Source organism: Ascidia mentula, chromosome 3, assembly GCF_947561715.1.
Source record: "Ascidia mentula chromosome 3, kaAscMent1.1, whole genome shotgun sequence".
Classification (NCBI taxonomy): Eukaryota; Metazoa; Chordata; class Ascidiacea; order Phlebobranchia; family Ascidiidae; genus Ascidia; species Ascidia mentula.
Window position 1 is genome coordinate 4,304,147 of NC_138568.1, and position 22,763 is coordinate 4,326,909.

The window sequence follows — 22,763 nt, forward strand, 5'->3', positions numbered from 1 at the left end:
TCGCTATATATGACTTGACACGCCTTTCCGAATTTTTGCATGCAAACAGTGCTGTTAATGATTCCGCCATATTTAGATTTCAAGTTGCAGCATTGCTGCGGGATGCAACCCTAAGCTGTATTCAGCATGTTAGATCAAATACCTTCGTTAGAGCCCCGCCTCTTAAACATGACCAGGCGGTTATGCACCACAAGCCCTACGTACCTGGCGTGCCAAGGTGCGAAAAACCAACGCCAGGCGAACACTCGGTTATTTGTTTTCAGATTGCATTATAGGATTAATATACACGAATTTGATGGAAGTTCTGTGATGTGAGGTTGCGCGTATGTGGCGCAGGGACTGAGAGACGCACGATGTTGCGGTTGTTGATGTTGCTCGTTCTCACGACCAGAGCCCATTCGGTTCCTTTAAATGGACAAGGAAACAGTGGTATGTAGTTCTATGGATGTGATTTGGATTCAACGGCCGCTTTTTTAGAAACCATTTTAATGTTAGCAAACCATTTAATGTGTTAATCAGGGTAATAGATCTAACATTGCCCATCCACAAATTTGCCTTTACAAAGTGTTGTCAGAGTTTTGTACCTTCAAAGCCTGTGAAAAGGTTTATGTTATAAGCACAAGAAACCTTTCTAAACCCGAAATTTGTTTGCGAACAACAATCCAAATTGCGGTTGCTCATAAATGCTTCTCCTATATGTGCATTTTTTTAGACCACATCGTGATAAATACTCAACATCCGGGACACCTTCCGGAAGCTATCGCGTTGGCCAATCAAAGCTCGTCTCTGCTCTCTACGTGGAACCAGTCCCACCTTCAAAACGAGACTTCGACCAGAGACCAAGGTAGAGGGCATGCCAAACCTAACAGCTGCGTTTTCGTGTAGGAAGGGATTTGAGACCACCAAGCTCAGTGCGGGATATAATGCAATCTAAACGATACGCACACCCCACGATAAGCACCAAATCGCGCGTCGATAATCACGTTATGCGCGCATCATATCGTTGCTCTCCGGTATCTCGGCATCTCGATTTTGTTTTGCGAATAGCAGGTCTACAAGTCGTGTCGTTAAAGTGACAGTTCTGTTTACCTAAAGAATTGACGGTTCAGGTGGTGCGTGCGGTTAAATCGTGTTAAGCCGTTGCCTGCGTATAATGGTTTAACAACGCGGCCCGATTGTAGTAATCCGGGCTTTACCAAGCGGTCAAGTTGTTAGGACAGCCTGGCCGTTTACGCTAAAGGTGATAAGGGTGAAACGTTTGCCTGGCGTACTTGTATTGGCGTGAAATCCGGAATATGTGAGAAATGTCTGTGATTATCCGCTCTTAGCCGTGCACAGTTCATTTAGAATGGCCGCCAATGTTCCGGATTATGTTGGTTACTGTTTTTTCACATAACCCCCGCTATTTATTTTCATGCCAATCAGATTATTGTTTGTGCGATGTGCCTCCTAACCACCATCACCGATTTCTCATCCCACATCCCGTGTCGTTCAACGGCGCGAACGCATCGCTTTGTTTGCAAGTCTTCATTCTGGTTGTGTTATGGCTTCGTAGGCCACTGAACCCGACGAAAGCCACGCCATTACAAAAATGCAATATAATCAAAATGTCCATCAACGTACAGCGTGGCGGCGCGCGGGCGGTTTCGTGGTTGGCACGTAAATTTCAGGAGGACGCGGCCTTTTGTCATTTCGAATTTTCCGTTGTTTGTGCGGTCTTATCGGCGCGCAACTCGGGAATGTGCTCTGGGGGTCGATTTAGGCTGCAACCATAGTGGTTGTCAGTCAGTGGTTAGTATTCGTATTTGGCGATATTGTTTGTATGTGTGCTGAAATCGCAAGCCATCACGTTTTGGATCGTATTTGCACAGCCCCGGTTATCATCACTCTGAATGGTAATGTTATATTTATTGCACGCAGTGCCTTTCTATTCACGCATTGAAATTGAAATTTTTAATGGAACAAAGAGTTAAAAACGATTTGTATTTGACACCTTATTGCGATGGAAAAACAAAAAATGCAGTTATTTTCGTCCTACCTCTGTTTTGGAACCTGTGGCGTAATTTATATCTAAAAAAAGGTTTGTTTCAGCATAAAATGGACTACAGTATTTTGCCCGCACGTTACTTTTTTGTTAAAAGCCACTAACACGATAATACAAAAGTGAAGGCTTTTCCAACCGCCACAAACCGCAAAAACAAAATGCCTTTTAATTACCATTCGACACATCCAGCCAAATGAAGACGAATCATCCTGAACACAAACGCGACCACGGGCCGCTTCGTGTAATGAACCGCATTTGGCGAGTCTACAAAAGCAATCGACTGCCCCGGGGTTCAGCCTTGTGCATATGCTCATCGATGACGTGCCCGCTAACCGCCACAGTAAACAAAAACCCGAACCGCAAGACGAGGTTTCACGAGCCCTAATGGGAGAGCAACATCGTTGATTATCTTGCCAGATTCTCGGAAGATCGTTGGGCTGCGAAACGCGGCCGCACGTTTGGGGATAATTCCTCATGTTCTGGTTCTGGCAGGAAATTAGGAAAACCGCGACCAATCCAAACAAATTTGCAGGGTGTGAATAGACGTTTTGTTATCACCTAATTAGACACAACGGGCAATTATGTAACACTGCTGCAAGCCATCGTCGCAGGACTCGCGTTTTTGTGTTCGAGAATTTTGTGTTTAAACCCAAACAGTATTTTTTCGGTTACATTAGATTTGGTCTTGGTTTTTTTCATTGCTTTTAAATTTTCATTTTCCGAACGCTCTAGTCTATGCGGTGATGAGTAAAACGTATAACGTCCGCGCACCAATACCAATGCGCGCACCGGGCTGAACCATGAAACTTCACCTATTCCAATAAATGATCATTGTCGTTCTAGCGTAGCACATAAGTTGAAGTTTTAAAAGGTGTAAGTCCATATTTAACTCATTGAAAAATAAAAAATAAATAGATCTTGCCAACGTGGTTGCGGCAATCCAAATCGCAAATTTCGCAGAACTTCTTCGTTCGCCAGCAGCAACGAACTTTCTTGGCAAATTCGTGCGTTGGGCGGAAACCTTGCATTGTGAAGTTGCTGACCCCTGCAAGCCCCAAAACGCAGTACGTGTCACTTTTCCGTTGCCGGCCAGGAGCGGCGGCACCACGAGCCGGCTGAAAACTCCCAATCAACGACATATTTTGTTGTTGTCGATCGCTATATCAAGGCCGATCGCGCGCGGCGCCTTTGAAATACGCGCTCGCAACTTTATCCGACTGATTTTGACAAACGACCACTCTCGAAGGCGATAAGCGCTTGTAAGACCCCTAAGCGTCCCCCGAATTGTTCCTGGGTTTGTTCTGTACCCGGCTATCGGCCCCACGAATCGCCCCGCGGGGTTAGCAGTGTTGACGGTGGAAACAAGGTTTCTTCTGCTTTACGAAAGGATTAATTGGCAATTGACCTCTGACTGCCTGTCTTGCGTTATAGACCCTGGACTCAGCGGCCAATTTTTCACGTACGGCAAAGGAATTTTGATTGGGTTGTCCGTCGGCTTCCTCTGCTTCGCGCCCTTCTGCTGTTGGAAGCTTTGCAAGAAGAGGTAAACAAATTTAAAAGTCGTTAAAAGTGTTTAAATATATGTGGATGGCTGTAAAGTAACCACAAAGCTCAGAAAACAGTTCGAAACGTGCATTAACCCTCTCCAATAGTGCATCATGTTGTTCCCCAAAAGCTAAAACCCATGGCATATTTCCTAAAGTTTTGATACGCATTCTATGAATAGAATTTAGGATCGATCCACATCCCTTTGAGATTCTGTCTACCGTTTTTAAAGTAGCACCTCCAGCGCGTTTAAAGTGCACCAGCATGCCTGCATTAGTTGTTCGCTTGTTGACATATTTACTGAAAGCGTTTGGCTGCCAAATGTTAATCCTACAGCCCAGGTGCGACCTGTCTCCAAATCGTTGATTGTGGTGGAAGGTGGCGACCACCCACCAACAAACAAATGTTTATCTCGTTGCTCGTTACATCTCCCTCACCCAAATGTTAAGTTATTTGCAAGATTTTGTCTCAGCCTTGGGCACTTTTAACTGGGCATGTGCGAGACCGAGTCTATTTTCGTGATGATTGATGCACGAAATCAACACCATTTTTGCATGCAACGAATGTAAATATTATGACGTCATTATAGTTTACCGCATCCACATATTTACTTTTCACGTAGCAATCAGGATCTACGTAAAGGCAATGACGGCTATACAACTTGTTACTTTAAACCACGTAACCCTGCGTGCAAATAGCCACTGTCTTAATGTCCTCGTGTACGTTTTCTGTCAGGAAGTTAGTTGGTTGGCAAATAACACTGTCTTATATCAAGACTACAGTTGCAGATTTTGTGGTAATTCAAAGCTCTTCGCCCGGCAAAAATAATTTACTTGGTTTGCGTTTTATCATCGTGTTTGCTTCCTGATGAAGGTCAGAACGACTAATGCGTCTACGTCTACCAAGTAAATTATTTTTGCCACAAAATCTTTGAATTTATTGAGAATTATGCCTGGTAGCGTTAGCAACAAAGTGTTCACCTGTTGCATTTTTGGTTACTCTGCGAATATATTGTTTGGCTTAAACGTCCAATGAAGCGCACATTTTTCCCAGTTGGGTGGCGCAACCCCTCCTTTGCAAATCCGCCAATTAGAGCAGTGACAACCCCCACACACGCTTTTACATCGGGCGTCTTACCCGACAGGTGTCACTTGCCACTTGACACATCAAAGGGTGCCACCGGCATGTTTGTTTACCTCCCGGCTGGCATGTGGCAGCACTGACGTTGAAAGACCCCTTTTCCCTGCAGATTAGCAGCGGACATGTTTTGGTTGCACATGTGCTTGTTTGCATAAGCGCGGTGTCTGTGTTTTTGCTAACTAACTAGTCTGGCGGCATATTGTCGCCACGATGAAATGCTCATGCAGCCAATGCTTGGGGGTAAAATCCGTTTACTGTGTTTCGTTGTTGCGTAAACATAAACCTGGATAGCATGTCGGTTTGATATGTGTTAACTTGTGGTGCTTTTTAATGTTGCAGAAACTTTACAATTGTACATACACAGGATAGAAGAAGATTGATTAAAGTGAACGTTTTCCAAACGCACCTGGAAGCCTTCTCATGCATTTCCACGTGTGGACCGGTTGTCAATGTGTAGGATGTAAAAGCCCACTAAAAAACGTAGCATGACCCGGCATAGAAAATGCCTGTTCTTTTTCTGTCATAACTTCATGTAAAAGACCCAAACAGCCCTAACCTTTGGAGCGACCGCATTTGCGTCAAAAGCGGTTACGCCCATGGCGAAACTGAACCTTCAAACGCCTTGCAGCAAAATTTCTTCGCTTGCAATTGCAACCAAACGTCCTTTGCAAACCTTCCGTGGCGACGGCTGTGCACCATCACCACTGGCGCCACATTTTGAGCTGCAAAAGTCTTGAGACCCGAGTCACTGGCATTTCCACACCCTAAGCGTGAGAGTTTGTAAACAACGCATCTACAGTTCGTGTGAGTTCAAGACGATGGAGGTGATTTCATCTCTGGTAGGCGAGGTTATTGATTGCACGTTAAACTTCATACGTGGTAAAATAAACACAATGGGATCCACGTTCTTTAGTTTAAAGCTGCACGAATTTTGCGGCCAATGAGGGTTTGAATCAACGCTTTATTTATGTACCACGGATCCGTTTCCCAGACAAAGTCTCGCAAATCGGGCCTGTTGAAGGTCACTTTTGGGTTTGCTGAACAGTGCTTCTTTATGGAGCACTTTGCCCCACGGTTTGTGATTTGTTTGCGCCAGTGTTGTTGCGGTTTCTCTTAAGGGGAGCACTGACATCACAAAAAACAGTTCAATTTTCTTGTAATCGCAACGCTAACCTGCAACGTAATCACATTCGGTCGGTTAAAAAAATCATGCGCTCATTCGAATGAATCACTTGTTGCCACGTTGACGGTTTTTCGCAGGCATCTTTCGGCACATTCACGTAACCGGGTAGACGTTAAACTTTTTAACTCGTTGGCAGATGTTTTAACTTTATTGGCATAAACATAAAATACTTTTGAATTTTAATTATAGTGTTATTAATTGGTCTCGGGAAAATGGTGGTGTTTACCGTTAGAGATAAAATTAAGTTTACAGATGTAAAGGGGCCACCATATTGCGTTTGGACATTTCAGAATTATTTTTGAAACAACTAGCATTTGCTTTTAGTTTCATCGAAGGTTTTGCTTTCATAATAACAGCTTCAAATATCAAATAAATTCTAATTTGTCCATTTTAAAAATTTCTTTCCTTTTGCTCACAAATGGGCCACCTTTTCTTACTCAATTCACAGTAAATTTTGGGTTTTTTTCATGAATAAAAGTAATGAGGTAATTTGTGGCGATGTTAATCGTTACTGGGTTCGGTTTTGGAATGTTCTGATTCATTTTAAATTCTGGCGTTTGTGCGAAATTGTGCTTTCGAATCTTCTCGTATATTTATTAATTCCAAAACCATGACGTCTTGCTTGTTTTTCAAACAAACGATCTTTTTATGTCGGCGCAGACTCACAATAAAAGAATTCATTGTCGTAATTTTTCCCAAGAACAATGATAGCACATGTACCAGAATGGCAAATCCCTGTTGGTGCAACAGAGGCTTACCAGAGCATCTCGACACCTGTAATTTTCCTGTTATTTAGTTGCGGGCGGTTTCACTGTACGTAGTCGCATATTAACGTGCGAAATGATATCATCGTTTCTTTGAACGGGGATAGCTTAGGGGGGTAAGCGAAATCTGCCTCGTTGTTGACAGATGCGGTCTGCATCGAAAACTATTGCGTTTATTTTTGCGAAAAAAAGCAACTACGCGGACGAGCAATGTACAAAGAAATAAAATGGCACGGGCACCGATAAAACCATAAAGGATATCGAGTCAGGCGCCCGGATACGGTATTGGTATTGTAAAGTATCCTGCGGACAGATAAAATGTCGGGACGATTTGGTTCCTAACGTTAACAAGTCAAGAATTTTACTCTTGTAAAATACCAATTACTGTCGTATCAATAAAAACCAAATGATTTTTTTAAAATACAATTACCGTTGTTCGTAAAAGGTTTTGAAAATGGAGGAAGTCAATCAATACATGCATTCGGTAATTCTTAAAACAATTATTTCTGTGTGGTCTCCATCAACGTCTAAACTACCACAAAACATCATTTCAGATATTTAACGAATAGCTTCCATCAGCGGCACACAGGCACTTCATATACTACTCTAGTGCTTTCAAGCCATTGACAAGATCTCAGTTTAATCTTGTTTAGGGCTTAATTAGCCTCTAATCCGGGCGGCAAGCGACGTGTTGAACCCATTACTGGGGGCCACGTGTCCATCAGATGGGCGCTACTTGTCAACGAACTTATTTTTGTGGCTCTCCGCGCTGATTTTAAATTGTTGTGATCTTGCCGAATTTCGCATTCCTTGGTTGCGGGCAGAATTTATATTTGCAAAAAATAGGTTCCCAAAACATGTCTGGTTTTGTCGTCAGAACATAAAGAAACGTTTGTAAATAAGATTTTGGTCACTAGTGGATGTTTCAACTGGGCGAAATATTCCAAAAAATAATTACTGTAAAAGTCAAAAACTTTGTGGTATTTTTCGCTGGGGCAAAATCAAAAACCTTTTTAGCAAACACTTGTTAACCCTATCAAGAATGTTTCCCACCCGCGAAAACTTTAATAACGGCACAAATTCTAACAATCAGCTGAATTTTTTTACTTTTGCCCATTTTCCTAAAATCCCTGTATAAATTTCTGAAGCCAGTGTATTTGCTACGTACTAAGCGAGGTGCAAGTGCACATTTGCAGTAGGAACGTTTATCTAGTAGTTAAGCCGTACAGTTCAATTCTCCCTAAGCTAACATGCGAACTCTGTGATATTCTCCTGCCAGGTAAACGTTTGGTTAAGAGTTTAAAGCATGAGGACTTTGACCAGAAGCACATATGTTTTGTTGAAAGTCTAAATGTATTGTTGGGTCTCATTGTTAGTAGGAAGTGTTACCGCCTACATGGGTTTGTCATGCCGACCGTCATTTGTTTGTCACTGTCTCGGATAAGGTTTTAGAAATTACCTTACCTACGTAGCTTGGTTTGTGCTAGTAGCGTGAGTGGTTTTGTTTGCTGTAATAACCGGCCTACGCAAAATTCCCCTTGTTCGGAAATTCAGTACCGAATTCGACTTGTGTTTTTTTTGACAACAGTAGTGTAGAAAAAGTTGCAAATGATTCTTTTGTGCTAAAGAACCGATGAAACGCTGAATTACAGCACGTTGTTTAAATTTTCTATAGCGAACATGCATGTTTGAGTTATGATGCCTTAACTTATCACTGATGGGCCTTTCAATTGAATGTACATAATTGCGAACGCTTCGTTGCTCTCTTGCTTCATGCCTTTCGGGCAATCAATCTCGCCCTTGACCTTTCAGAGTCGCCAGACGACGCATGAAGAACTTCCAGTCGCGGAAGCGGAGGAAGCGGACATCGGTTCGCGACGACAAGATCGAGTTGTGCGTCACGGACTGCGATGACGTAACAAAGGACGATGTCGAAGCGCGAGGAACCACCAGACCCGCGCCTCCGCCGGCTGAGCGCCAAATCCGCGGCGTCTCTGGTGCCGAAAATAACCAAAGGCCCTCAATGAGGCCCCATAAGGGAACGGGTTCACCTCCGCGCTCTGGGTCCTCGTTGAAAAGCTGCGCGACGGTACTCGAAAACCTGGCCTACGACGACTTGATCACGTCCCTGAAGGGTGAGGCAGGCACTCGGGCACGTGACCGTGGCCACGTGATAGGTCTGAGCCAATGGCGACGCGAGTTTAAAACGGAGACATTCGTCATGCATTGGGATAGGTTGCGGTTGTGCTAAGTCCTCGCGTGTGAGCTGGATCGTGAATGAAAGTAGTCAGTTTTATTTTCGTGGAAAGCGAAATTTCTCCCGTCGGGTAGTCACGTGACCAGTGTGATAACTCGTCCCGTTTCGTAAATGAGCGAATTTAATCTCCATTGATGTCAGAAAAAACGACGTTTTTAATAGCAAAGAAAGCAGTAATTAAGTCCTTTTGCGCATTCTTGTAGTTTTTCCTTTTTTTCGGGACAGAATTTATGAAAATCAGGGAACGTAATAATCCGTAATAAAGGTGTGATATGTAGTAGCACAACGTTACACAGACAACCTCATACCGCTAAGTGTGTTTTCCTTTCCTTTTTAAATCCCCTCTAAAGGCGAGTGAGTGTAGACTCATCCCGCAATACAAACTCATTGCCAACATCACACGTTGAATTCACTTCACCCGCAATTCATGTGGCGCTTCAGTTTAATTCGAGATCAGTATCTGCGTCGGTGTCGGCCCTGACTCGCTCTCGACACCAAACGAAACCGAATTCTTGTTTACCGTCTGGGCAGGAAGGTTTCCGAAGCAATTTCCCCACATTTCCTGCCGAATAGACGCAAAAAAACTATTAACGAGCTTCAATCACAACCGTCCGCGCCGCCACCGCAAAATTATCCTAAGCCGCATTTTTTCCCCTTCAGTCGAGCCAAGCAGTAGACCTCGTCCTCACGCCAAGTCAGAAGACGGGTCGTCGAAGCACGCCATCAAGCGACAACCTGAAGCCATTTATGACGTAGGCGATGGGTCACAATCGGCTCTGGACTACGTGAACATCGGTGGCAAACACCTGTCCCGTAACAAAAGGTGGGTGAGAGTCTAATATAGTGGAGTTTTAATGCACTTCGAGACCCTATCTCCATCCTGGGGTTCTAATGTGACACCTAAGTGCGATGAATACCAAGAATTGAGTGGTTCCACATTTCGGATATGGGGTGAAGTCGCATGCGGCTAACTTAATTTACAATAAAGATATCACACTACAGTGAAGTGGACTTGTTTGTACATGTTTAAACATACTTCAGTTAAGCCAATAATGTTCATAAAGTCACCACAAAGTCTTTTCCTGGCTATAGTTAATTGGAATAACCGTCTAGAGTCACCAGCAGTTGCATTGTTGAGACCTCATTGGCCGAAACATTTAATTGGTCAAAACAGTGGTATGGTGCCTTATGTATTTGACGGCATCATTACCGTTTTACGTTATTGCCAATAAACCCTTGAAACCAACACGTTATTGGCATGGAAAAAGATCAATTTTAAAGCTCCAGCTAAACCAACTTGTGTAGTCAACTAAGCAACCATGTGGTGTAAACGTAACGGTGGCCATTCGGTGAATGCGCAGATCCCTCACATTAATTTCCCCGGAAGACTTAGGAAACCGCGCGTGGAAGTTGATGCAATCTAATCTAATGGTACGCGGAACAGACGCAAAGCCAAGATAACGGATTAGTGACCTTTTCATACAGTTCCGCTGTTATTGGTAGTTGCATTCGTGTGCAAAACTAGACTTCTGTTTGTCACTCGCAAATAACATTTCCAAAAACACTTCGTTATCTACCGACTCCCCTCTTCCTGTTTGTCCCATCCACCCTGCCGCTTGGGATTACCGGCGTCCGGAGCGGTGAGGATCTAAATAACGTATGAGCCCTGCGAAAGTGGCCATACGGCGTTGCGCCATATCTCGTCTCAGATCTAATCACATTCAGTTTCTTTGGCGGAAGGTGGCGAGAAAGTGGCCTCGCCGATCACCGTCGCAGCGCAACACGAAACTCGATGTATCAAAACGCTATCGCCCGGGAAATTACGTTTAATGGGGTCCCTGGAATCGAGCGAGATCGCCGCCGTGCACATCCGCGTGACTTGAGAAAATGTCGATAACTAGGGCGATACTGCTGCCTACGCGGTGGTATTGACAACTGCCCCTGACCATATTAGGGAAAAGTCCAGACTTCCGGCAATTTCCTGTCGGACATGATTTGTCATTCTGGGTGTGAGGGTAAATTTACCGGCTTTCCGGTAGTTACGGAGAAGTTATTGTGGAGTCAGCTATGTGTTCAATGAATTAAATGATTCAAAACAACAATGACCTTGTTTACGGCAACTGAAAGTTAAACTCAAATTGCTGTTGATTTGCGTTGCTGACGTAATGTCCTTGCGTCATCGAGGGAAGCCTATAACAACATTTGCCACCCTGCTTCTCTGAAACGCATTAGAGAGATGGAAACCGGAAAAAAACACTGAGTTATCACCGTCGGTTCCATTTTCGTCACCAACTCATGCGGCAACGTATTGCTTCTGACATGCGGTTGGACCACCGACGGAACGCTGTTGTGGAGCGAGGAAACGGAAGGAAACGTGAGCTTTAAGGTCATCTCTGACTTCTTTGGGGTTCGGAAAACAAAAGTAATGACTGTTACATTTTGTTTGCACATGAAACAGCGCTAAAAATGCATCAATATGAAGGTTCTTTGTTTCCACAGTTTTTCCTGGAAAATCCCAACAGATCCCGTGCAGCCACAACGTGGTGTTTTTTTGGGTTATTTGCTGCAATTTTCGGTCCCTTCGCCGAGCAGTAAAATTGCCTGCATCGCTGGCGTAGCGAAAGTCAAGAGGCCCCCTTGCTTACCGCCATAAAAGTACGTCTTCGGTTACGGAGTAACATCACAGCTTGCGACGTTACAAATTGCCAGGATTGCTTATGTCTCCAAGCTGTGGCCTTACTGCAAACACTGGAACGGGTTCGATTTCAAACCGCACGGATTATCCAACAGTGCACGTTTCTGTTGTAATAACAAAACGAGGGCATTGGCAAGGGATGGCCTGGATTTTTGGGGCTGCTCTTGCCTGCTGTGTTTAAAGGACTTGGTTAAAGAGTGTGGGGTTAAGATATAGCCAACCAGTAATCAGGGATTTAATCTTTAAGAGCCGTAATCGTATTTTCGCATTCCACTTGTCTTAAAATTCAACCGTTCCTGTGAACCTTTTGGTGGAATGCACGTCTTAGTTTTAATATTATTGTGACGTCAAACGATTTATGATGATGAATATGATTTTTATGTCGCGTTAGAAGCAACAGGTGGTGCATTTTCAATCCACGTTCAATTTCCTCAAAACGTTGGTTTATCTTGATCTCATTGCCTTCAAGCAAGCCATGACTGCTATCGCCTGGCAATCAAACCCCGTCAGTCACAGGAACAATACATTCGACATCCATTAAATGCCACACACGCACAAACCATCCATACTGTGAATATATCGACTGGGCCTATCTCACTATGGGTATCGATTGGAACTCACTGCACCAGGAGAAACAAGTTCACCATTCACCGCGATAATCGATTTAAAATATTTTTCTTCACTGGCTTTACTCGATTATTGCGCATCATGAGCGATGACGTGTCAACCAGTACTTCATCCAAACACATTTCGTTACAGCCATTGCTTTTTGTGGATGAATAATATATCGTCACCAAGATACACCACTTGGAAAACAGCACACCGTTGAATGCAAAGTTGACACCAATCGAAGTGCACCTGGTTCCAACATTGCTAAAATTGCTGTGCGACAATTACAAAGGTTTCTACATCCGGGGGAAGACTTCATTGGCAATTTTGGCATGAATGCCTTACCTTTGTGTGATGATCGGGTGCCCTTTCCGACAACGTAATGTAGGTTTATAGGCATCCGATTAGCGGTATTACAATGTATTGCAGGAAAATTCCTCGTTCGGTGTTTGACCGAGTGTTAAAGGGATTTGACCAGAAGTTTTGAGTGAGATTGGGAGCTATTGTGGTACTTGTGCAAACAAAAATGTAAGATTTTGAATTGGCTTTTTCGGTGTTTCTGCCAAACTCGTTGAGTACAGGATACGCCACCAAAGTCAGTGTAATTCATAAAACTTTTTCATCATGCGAAACAAAATGAAATGAGAGAGTATTCAAGTAGATCTTAAAATCTCAAAATTTGACACAAAAGCATCCGCGTGCAGTCAAAATGCCAAATAAAAGGCTTACGGAGAACCCCTACACTTTGGGCCCGAATATTTTTTGGCGACCCTGAGAACGTGCACTGACTTCATGAAAACCGTGGCCATCTTTACCTACAGAAGACCACTCGCCGTGCAAATCGTTGTCGATAATCGAGTATTTTCAAGTATCGAGTTAAGTGCGATAAAGCGCCTAAATGGCGCAAGGGTCCCAACTTAATACGGATCGGGTGTCGCTAATTCTTGCATCCGATACACTGCATGTTGTGACGTGCACACGGCGCCATATAACACCGCATACCAAAACCAAGCCAATTTTCCGACGCTAAACATACTTGTGAGTACAAGGGAAAGTTCCAGCCAAAGTTTTAGCCGTCCGCGTCCAAACGATTTAAAAATCTACTCAACGCGTGTATATTGGCTTTGGTCATGTTCAAGACTAAGTTATATCGCGATAACATTGTTAATTTAATGAACTAAGCCTGATGGTCGTCAGTACACAACCCGACTATAGGTTAACACAGTTTCGCGTCGTTGTGTTTATTAAGTTACAAATGACGTCATTCCAACTCGGCGTGCTAAAAACCCTCCAGGAAACGCAATGCTTTTACAGCCCGCCCAAATGTGTTTTGATTCTTGGCGGTAAAAACAAGTAAACCGCGGGACTTGCAGGTCCATCGCATGGTGCACGTAAGTCGTTTTTCAATCGTATGCCATGAAGGTAATTCTCCGAGAGTGTGCATGTTGCGTTATGTGGTTGACCAGGAGTGCCTCCTATGCACTTAATGGCCGTCGCGGTATCGTGGGAATGCAACTTGCAAGCTTTGGTAAACTCTGTCTGCTGATCCCGGCACCATTGCGGGCTTTTTGCTGGTGTTGCGAATACAGTTTGTGTGATTTTAGCGGCATTTGGTCCTGGTTTTTCTTTTTTGCTTTTTCTGACATCTAAAACCAGTTTGTGTCAGTCTCTTGACTTGACTGATGCATCGGATTTGCTGTGACCGCTCGTTTTTTCCAAGTTGTCATATGAAACATACACATGTACGTCATCGAGCCTCTACCTTTTGCCATAGTTGAAACTGATGAGACAACGTGGCTGTAATTCGAGAATATCACAGGCAGCAAATTGTTTCTCGACTTAACCTAGATTCCGCATCACCAAGCTCACTTTATTTTTTGCAAAACAACGCTAGTGGAAGAGTAAAACAAAACAGTTTGCCTACATTGCCATGCTGCGGGGATTATCACATCGAGAAGACGTTTTAATTGACAACCTCGAAACTACACTGGGAGCGAGATACTACATAGTTTTTAAAATAAGTGACTAAGGTCCATCTATGGTTACAATGTTAACTTTGACGATCAATATCATATCGGGTAAAATGTGTGTACATATATAGCCGAGAGCATGCATACGAGACGATATTGTATCAGGAGAACGATTCCAACACTTTGGAAAGGCTCAACCCCCCACCGAGTCCCATACAAATAAAGCGACAATCCAAAAGCGAAGGTCTGTGTTTGTTGTTTTATGGGAAAAGAGTTTTTCTTACAAGAAGCTTCATGCACTTGATTTTGCAGATGTAACGATTTTTCCGTTTAACCCCGACCAACCAAATTATGAAGACATTGACGCCCATCGGGTGCCCCAAGCCAACCCAGCGATTCCGAAAATACCCGAACCCCAGTCCAAAAATGAACCCGAAACCAAAGCGGAAGTAAAGCCCCCACCAAAGCCCATTAAATCAACGCTGTCTTCCCGCGGATCAATGTGTATTAACCCAAGCTTGGAGATCGAACCGTCGCCGTATCTTCAGCGGACTTGGAGTGCTCCAAACGCCGCGACAATGGAGAGGCAAGCCCGGGACAGCCCTCCAGTGGAAAATCAACAAGTGAAATCGAACAGAGGGAAGGTCCGCTCTCCGAAACTACGACTTTCCAAGAATAAAGTAAGTAGCGCAAGGTTTGTTACATTCAAGATGTAATTTATTTTATATGTATAGATTGGACAGAACAACGTTATCAAATATGTTTACAATGTTGACGTAGATTGCATAACTTTTAGAACATAAGAGCTGCAGACAGGGTGTATACACGCACTGTTTCGACCTGTAAGGTCTCATCAGTGCAGCTGTTGAACATGTTTTCCAGCTATTTGATTTCCCAAGTCCATCCATCTTACCACAGGCCGAGCTGCGTGAATTTAAAATTGAGACAAAATCGATCTTATTATTTTTGTGAATTCTTGGCGACTCTTCAGTTACAACTACTTAGGCCCCCGCCCTATACCCTGGGATAAAATATGACCTCACATCATTGACTCGTGGTGCGGATCGTTTTTCAAACGGTGCTTGTGCAATGCTTTGTGCTTAGAGTCCTGTATAAAGGGTGCAGCCCGCTATTTCACAGTTCAATGGCCTGTTAACTACAAATTACAGCTTGTTTGTGTGGAAGCGTGTGTTGTGATCATTCGAATTTACGCCACCATGTGATGAAAATTGTTTACGACCACCGGAGCAATTTATCAATTACGTCACACGCGCCCCTGGTTACCCAAACTTGCTGTTTACGAACTGACTGACAGTAAAGTGCTATTTTGTGGCACGGGAAAGAGTTTTACTACTTTTGAGGGCGAATCGCGAGAAGTACTTTCATCTAACGAGAAATGTTCAGGTAATTGAGCTCGTTTGTAACACTACCTTTGTTTCCGAATATGAACACGCTTGAAATATGTTTACCATTTTTGCCAGCCAACATGACCACATTGTGTGAAGCAATACCTTTGTTTCTGGTAACCATTTTGCTTCAAAGTTCTTCACCTCTCGCATACCAAAGCACTAATGGATATGACCTATATGATTGTATGCAAACGAAAGGTGGGACATTTTCGCGCCCGCACCGCCAACCCAATTAAATCTCGCACTTTTGTGATCCTGCTTTTCACGCATGATTTAAGCCAACATTCCCTCTAAATCCCCATTACGCGAAGGTTAGGCCCTCGCCTGGCACCCAAATATCATGCAAGATTGGCTCCAGACTCCAGCGAACACGTGATTGGATTACACTTTCTCCACCGTATAGGTCTTTGCACAGCAAGCACAGACGTTTAACTTCTGGTCTTTACGTATCTTCCTTTCCAAAAACCAAACTTGGCTGCACAACTCAATCATTATTAGGGCCTGCTTGTGGTTTCGGCGTGTATGTGTGCTAGAAACCCTTTTTTGGTTAATTGTTAAAGGATTAATGGCGATAGCGGTGCGCAGCTTGCGGCGAAAACTGTTGCGGTGTTTGCCTAAAAAATTGCGATTTTCGCAATGCGATTAACGTTTAAAACGCGGCCCACTTGGTTGAAGCCGCAATCAGGAGGTTGGCAATGGATGTTGGTTGTTGTCTGGTTAACCTGGGCTTAAACCGCTCGTCCCAGTTCTCCAGCGTTGTATTTGTTGTGCTGTTGAAGAGGCAGTTTTAATGTTTGTGCGGGTTTTACTGGACAGAGTCCAATTAGGAACTGAAGGTCGAAAAACCGCGACACAAAAAATGCTCTGCTGGTGATTCCTCATTACTCGGGACTAACAACAGTTGTTTTCAATAAACAAAATATGCTTCGAACTGCGATTAGTTGATTATCGCTAATCTACCACACTGAGACACAAGGTATATTGCAACAATTTATTATATCAACAATTGATGTAGTTTGTTTGGTACAGATATTTGGAACAAAAGTTGAAGGGCCTCAGTACTTCATAAGTGTTGTTCTTATAAATTGCAGCAAACTTTCATGACGTCGAGTTTTTGAACTATTGTGTCATGTTTTTATGTCCCAAGTGTTTTTCTATTGAAAAAATTAAATCCACTCCTTGTATGCAAGCAACAATACAGTAGGAACATAGGAGACAAAAGTCCGACCACAAAGGATTTGTTTTTAAAACAGTCCGTAAGCCTTCGAAACAACAGTGTGTGGCCCGGGCGCATAATTATCCGCGATACAAACGCAATACTGTCAATCCCCTAAACCCCAGCAAGCAACCCACCCACCCACAGAAGAACAATCTACACAACAAAGCCCAACTTTTTGTATTCGTTTGCAGATTAAAGCTCGCATAGCGGAGGTGATCGAACATAAGGAGGATCTGATCGGCGAGCTGTCGCGCAAGACGGACGATAAGACGAAACGTCAACAGGGCGGGTAATTGAACGTGTATCGAATGGCGGTGTTTCGCGCGTTGGGTGGAGTCCCCACTTGAGCGTTCCCACCTTTTAATCCGGCCGCTTCCCATGGACCGTTGTTTGATGAGCGGCGATCTGTTTGTTGTTTTGTTTCGCGTTGCATGAGGTGTGAGGAGGGGGGTGTCCACGCGCCGTGAGGACATAGCGTCGCGCGCGAATTTTTCGTCACGAGGAAACGCTTCAAAGCCCAAAAAAAACAATCGGATTTGGGTGAATTTTAAAAATGCGCCAGGAAAGCGAGTTTGCAAAAAAAAAATAATTATCATCTGGGTCTAGCAGCATCACCAAGGGGTAAATACTCTCTATTCTTCCGTTAATGATAGTACTGTATGTGGTATATTAGACGTACTGTTTGTATAGAGAAAACCGTAAGTTGTGGGTTTCTTTCGTGACGTGAAAAGGGTAAAAAGAGCGAGTTAATCGAAAAAAATATGTTCAACCAATTGTATTGAAAAACCCGTAAAACGTTTCCCACCCGTTAAAACATGTAATATTGATTTTACAAATGAAACACCTGAAGAAGAGTTTTATCAGTATCGTGTCCAGAAAGCTCTTGACCACGTTTTTCAGATTACGGCCGAAGGACAACCGATTCTACTGCGAAAAGCCGCGCATGCGCAGACGCATCAAACGTAAGGTGCGCAAGAAGAGACGAGTGTTGGACGAACGCCGACGTCTTGGCATCCAAAGCATGAGATCGCGTGACGATGCGGCCGCCAGAGGGCGACAAAACGGCGACGATGACCCCACAAACCAACAGGGTCGCAATCGCTGGCCGTTGCCCGGTGTTTCTTTTGAAAGCAGTAGCGGTAGCGGAAGTGACGTATGGCGATTCAGGTCACCTCTTTTGCGCAGTGAAGCGTATCGCGACGCTGCCAAGCGTGAAGCTACGTTGTTGGAGGACATCTGGTGCCATTTGGATGAGATTGCTCAGCGGGCAAGCAGAATAAAAGGTATTTTGCCTCTAATATATAGCATTTCGTAGTTGGGTTTGCTACTTACAATACGGGAGGGTTTTTTTAGCTGTAATTACTGATATATTGTGACGATTCGAGAGAATTTCTAATATTTTTCTCGCTTTCGTGCAAAAACTGGAGTCACCGTAAGGTAATTGCCAAAGTTAAGATGTCGCTGTTCAAGTCTGTGCCTTTCACTGATGATGAACACAGATGTGAGATGCGGATTCAGTCGATCAACAGCAGTATCTTAGCTTTCATCTCTCAGGATGTTTGTTGGTCTATCTTATGTAATTTTGTTCCCCGAAAGATTATTCACCGACTGTAGGGTGTTTGTTGTTTACCCTCACGTCACTTCAATGTCGAAATTCGATTTTTCCGTCACGAATTTGGCGTGACTAACGCTCTACGTGATTTTCAACACACACAAAAACGTCACAAAGGAACAGCGTGGGCGTTTACCGAGATTACCATCAGTATTTAATCCAGTCCATTTTCCCGCGCAGAATCTTACTCCTCTCGCCGAGCATCAGACTCACTATCCAGCTTAAGCGATGACGTCATTATCCGCCACGGAGCCGACGCCGCGTGTCACCAACTCAGTCCGGCGCAGGGGGACACGCGCTTTGCGACACGCGACAGCGCCTCATCGGACAGGGGTTACTTTACATACAAGTGCCTCGCCTCCAGCGGGGCCATGCGTCGGGTTTTGGAACGCCAGCGACGCCATAACGGCCACTTGCCGCGCCCTAGGCCGCACAGTTGTGTCATTATGACGTCAAGCGGGATGAGTACGCTCACGGATACTGGGACAGGAGCGTGGATGTCGAGTACAGCTACTCGCTGCAGTAGTTTTTCCAGTTCTCGTAACAACTCGCTTTTCGACTCGTTTGGGCTTGCGAGACGCAACAGATTCAACTTAAATCGATTCGTTATCCCGAAAATCACCCTTACGTCACCCAATGACGTCATTACCCTCACTGAAGCAGGCACCAAAGGCGAAGAGTCGTATCTCTCAGTGTTAGAGTTGTATTTAGGAAGCGTGGTTGAAGTGGATCCAATTTACGAACAACTATCTGACTGTGTGACTCGTTTCGCAGTTGGGGACGAAATATTGGAGGGTGTAGATCAAGAGCGCCACCACGCGGAAAGTACACCTCCGACCGACAAGGTTCGCGTAAAGGGCGACAAAGCCGGATATGCGGTCATCACGAAGCACCCTTGCGTCCAGGAAGTGACGTACGTCGACGTTCACGTCAATAATCGCGACGAAAACAATGAGAACACGGATCCGACAAAGGAAAATACGAAATCAGAGGAAAATGATTCCGAACGTACATCGGACACAATCCGTAACGGTTCGGTTGGTTCCATCGATGACGTCATTGTTACATCTGCCTGTGACGTAACACGCCCCAAGCGGCAGATGGTGGTAGAGCGAAGCGGGAAGAATTACGTGGTCGTGACACCTGTCTTGCCGCGTATGCGCCTGACGTCATCCGAAGATAGCGTCGTTGACGTAAAAATTCGCGGTGACGTCAACGATTGCGTCAAGCATCGCAAAGATGACGATGCATCGCCAGACGACAGCGGATTTTGTGTGTTTATGGAAATGAGTGTTTAAAAGATTTCACGATGTTTTGCGAATAATTTTTATTTCGTCGATTTCATGAAGTGTTTGCGATGGTTGAAGAAGAAAAAGCAGAGAAAGATATACAGAGGTAGAAAATACAAAACATATATTTGACAGAAGAGCCATTTACATGAGTAACATGGATTGGAGCAATAACGGCAAATATAAGATACGCCAAGTTTTTTAAATGGAAGTTATGGATGAGTTGGTCTCGTGTCGTAATCCTACAAAAAGTATAAAAACAGTTTTGAGTTTTTGTTTTATCAGACGACAAAGTAAAAATACTGTTTACACCAGACACAATTTTAGCTTGGAAGAAGCAGTAAGTTTTACCGGTCTGGGGATTCCGTGCCACGTGACCGCTCGCTGCAGATTCACTGCCATTGGTTTTCCGTCGCCATGGCGCTGGTCGCCGGGCAACACAATACGATGGTTTATCTGCAGAAAACAAAATATTTTTTGCAAGAGCCCGACAGAACGCCTGTTGGGCAGCAATTCATTTACCTGGCTTCGACAAACCTCGGGAGTCTTCATTCGCATCTCGTGGTGGGTCATTCCGTAAGCTGTATAACATACATTTTAAAGGCACTAAAGCCTCGTAAAACTTAAATTAAATATGTAAGAGTGCAAAACAGTTAAACGTGTCCGGAATTAAAACCATAATAAATGCGTTTAGGTCTCCAAAATTGGTCAAGGCGACAGACGAAGATCTGTTAGGGATTGTGCCTCAATAGATATGTAAACTACAGTGGAGTTTCATAGCATTCAGTAAGTCATATATTTACTACAATTTGCAAAGAGGCCGACGCGGGCCCAGTGATTTGCCAGACGGGCTAGATTGTCAACCCCTGCGTTAGTGTTTGAGAAACTACAAAAACACACGTAAAATCATCTGGCGTGTGCGGAAATTGGCGTATTTTTTCCGTACTTACCCTGGTAGGTTGATGCGTTGTGCCACTGTGTCGGGGAATGTCTATTGCACAAATTCTGTTTCCTGGAATAACATAAAAACCTAAACTTTGACTTGCAGTAGAACACTCACAATTCCAGCACATCTCTCTTAAGAGTTACTCACTCCGATCTTCTCCTTTGCTTCTCGGTGGCAAGCCACTTTTTTCTTCCTTTATTGATTATACACCAATAGCAGACCACAGCCGAGCATAACACACCTCCGAGACACAGAAGCACAGCAGTAGCTCCAAGTAACACCATGTCATGGTGGTCGGCGTATTCGCAATACGCGTCCACCACCGCCCACTTGTATGCTGTTTGGCATCTGACGGAAAAATAACTGTATCACCCTTGCTGGTGCATTTTCGTTGATCCATTTTAACAACGGAAAATGGTGCAGAACGATGGACGCCTATTGCATATCTGTTTGTTTGTCCGGAATGCCATACAGAAATTTAAGATGTGGAGTGAGTTACAGACCGTGGACACTGTTTTGACCTATGATGGACTCGTCAGTGCGGCTGTTAACTCTTGTTAACTCTCAAGAGTCTTTAGAATGTGATGGTCGTTAACCAACTAGAAACCAAGTCAGAAGGTCTGATTATTGCATCTCATTTACTTCTATGAAGATACGGAAATACGTAACACGTTCTAGAAGCCATAAGTTATGCTTGTTTATAAAAACGTTAAATTTTGCTCCAGTTGCTGTGCGTCGAGTACTACAATAACCCAAACAAGTTAGTTGTCACCTGCAAGTGGGCCCCCTGCCCGTCTCTATTACGCAAATTCCTCCATTTTTGCAGAAATCTTTTCGAATGTCACACACCGATGCGCATTCATACGGCTTTATTTTCCTAAATTATAAAAGACATAATGTTTACATTTTTGTGCGGAAATCCTAATAGTGTCCTTAAACTCACACGTATCCAGGAGGGCACACACACTTGATAACGCCAGAGATTGTGTCGCAGTGAGAGTTGAGTGGGCAAGTCAGTAATGAGCAGGGTTCAATTGATGATGCTATTCAGGTATAAAATTTCACCATATTACAATTGCGAACACTACTTTTTTCAAGCATTATTGCATTATGTATATTATCGTGGCAGGCATAACTTTCTGTGGTGTTTTACCACTCACGTATGAACTGTCATAGTTTGGTAATGTCGTTATATAGACGACATTCATGCCTTTCGATAGTAGCATTTCGTCTAATATATATTTAAATTCCAATTTGAACAATTTTTTGCTCACCGCCAAACAGCCTTGTCTTGTTCATGTCTATAGCCAAGCCGCGGAGAGCAAACAAGTTTGCAGATTCCAATAGTTTTCTTTCCAACTTGGCCTTAATTTCATTAGGGGCTTCGACAGCTTCGTACACAATTCGCAGATTCGCGATAACACTGCCCTTAGTGTATCCTATAACCTCAACCAATCCATCTTTTTCTACATTCAAACTCGATACAACCTGGAAAAAAAATATTGTACAAAAGGTGTCAGGTTGTTGGGATCTAATGTAAATTGGGGAACTAACTTGTTTTGATCATTACCTTGGTTAGGTTGTCTGATAGCTGCTTGTACATCGTGCTGTTCGGGTAGATCAAGTCCGCCGAGAACTCCATGTTTTTGATGCATACTTGCAAGTAGAGTTTGTAGTCCAAACTAAAGTACAAGATTACGGTTGTAAGGAAAGTATAATTCTTATTGAAACGATTGAATTTAGAGGAAATAAACCATCACGTTTTCGCATACTCGGTGTGCTTTCTTACATATGTGAATAACTTAACTAAATTTAAGTTCCCCGTGAAGACACAGCAGCCGATTGATTGGATTGTTAGCGAAAAGCCGCACCGGCAAGAATTATCACCGGAACGGCGTTCCGCACCATCCGGCTTACTTTCATCACTGTACAAGATCCATGCACGTAGTTGGAGACTAGTTGGGTGTTGGAAGGAGGGGAGGGAGGAGGGGTCGCTGCTTACCTTACGTTGAAGTTGTCGGGACTTTCCCCACTCTCCTCGTAGGATATTTCAAAGATTGACGTAGTTCGGTTTTCAAGGT

At 43.9% G+C, this 22,763-nt stretch overlaps 1 protein-coding gene across 2 annotated transcripts; it reads left to right on the forward strand.

Annotated features, from left to right (window-relative positions):
- The first annotated feature begins 267 nt into the window (after window positions 1-267).
- Window positions 268-19,786, forward strand: LOC145895011 (uncharacterized). 2 transcript variants are annotated; one of them, XM_082983749.1, is made up of 10 exons: window positions 268-429; window positions 713-844; window positions 3,476-3,587; window positions 8,489-8,838; window positions 9,636-9,756; window positions 14,339-14,451; window positions 14,520-14,887; window positions 17,027-17,124; window positions 17,736-18,118; window positions 18,628-19,786. In XM_082983749.1, the coding sequence occupies exons 1-10, from the start codon at window positions 354-356 to the stop codon at window positions 19,743-19,745; spliced, it is 2,871 nt and encodes a 956-aa protein (XP_082839875.1). In that variant the 5' UTR covers window positions 268-353; the 3' UTR covers window positions 19,746-19,786. The 2 variants fall into 2 exon arrangements, with proteins under 2 accessions (XP_082839875.1, XP_082839874.1); XM_082983748.1 differs by having other exon boundaries at window positions 8,489-8,811; window positions 9,594-9,756.
- The last annotated feature ends 2,977 nt before the right edge of the window (window positions 19,787-22,763 follow it).

Excerpts from the sequence above, each read along its gene's own strand:
- LOC145895011 (XM_082983748.1), top strand. The coding sequence starts at position 354 with ATGTTGCGGTTGTTGATGTTGCTCGTTCTCACGACCAGAGCCCATTCG. Across the intron at positions 430-712 it reads AAATGGACAAGGAAACAGTG|ACCACATCGTGATAAATACT; the intron begins GTATGTAGTTCT and ends GCATTTTTTTAG. Across the intron at positions 8,812-9,593 it reads CTTGATCACGTCCCTGAAGG|TCGAGCCAAGCAGTAGACCT; the intron begins GTGAGGCAGGCA and ends TTTCCCCTTCAG.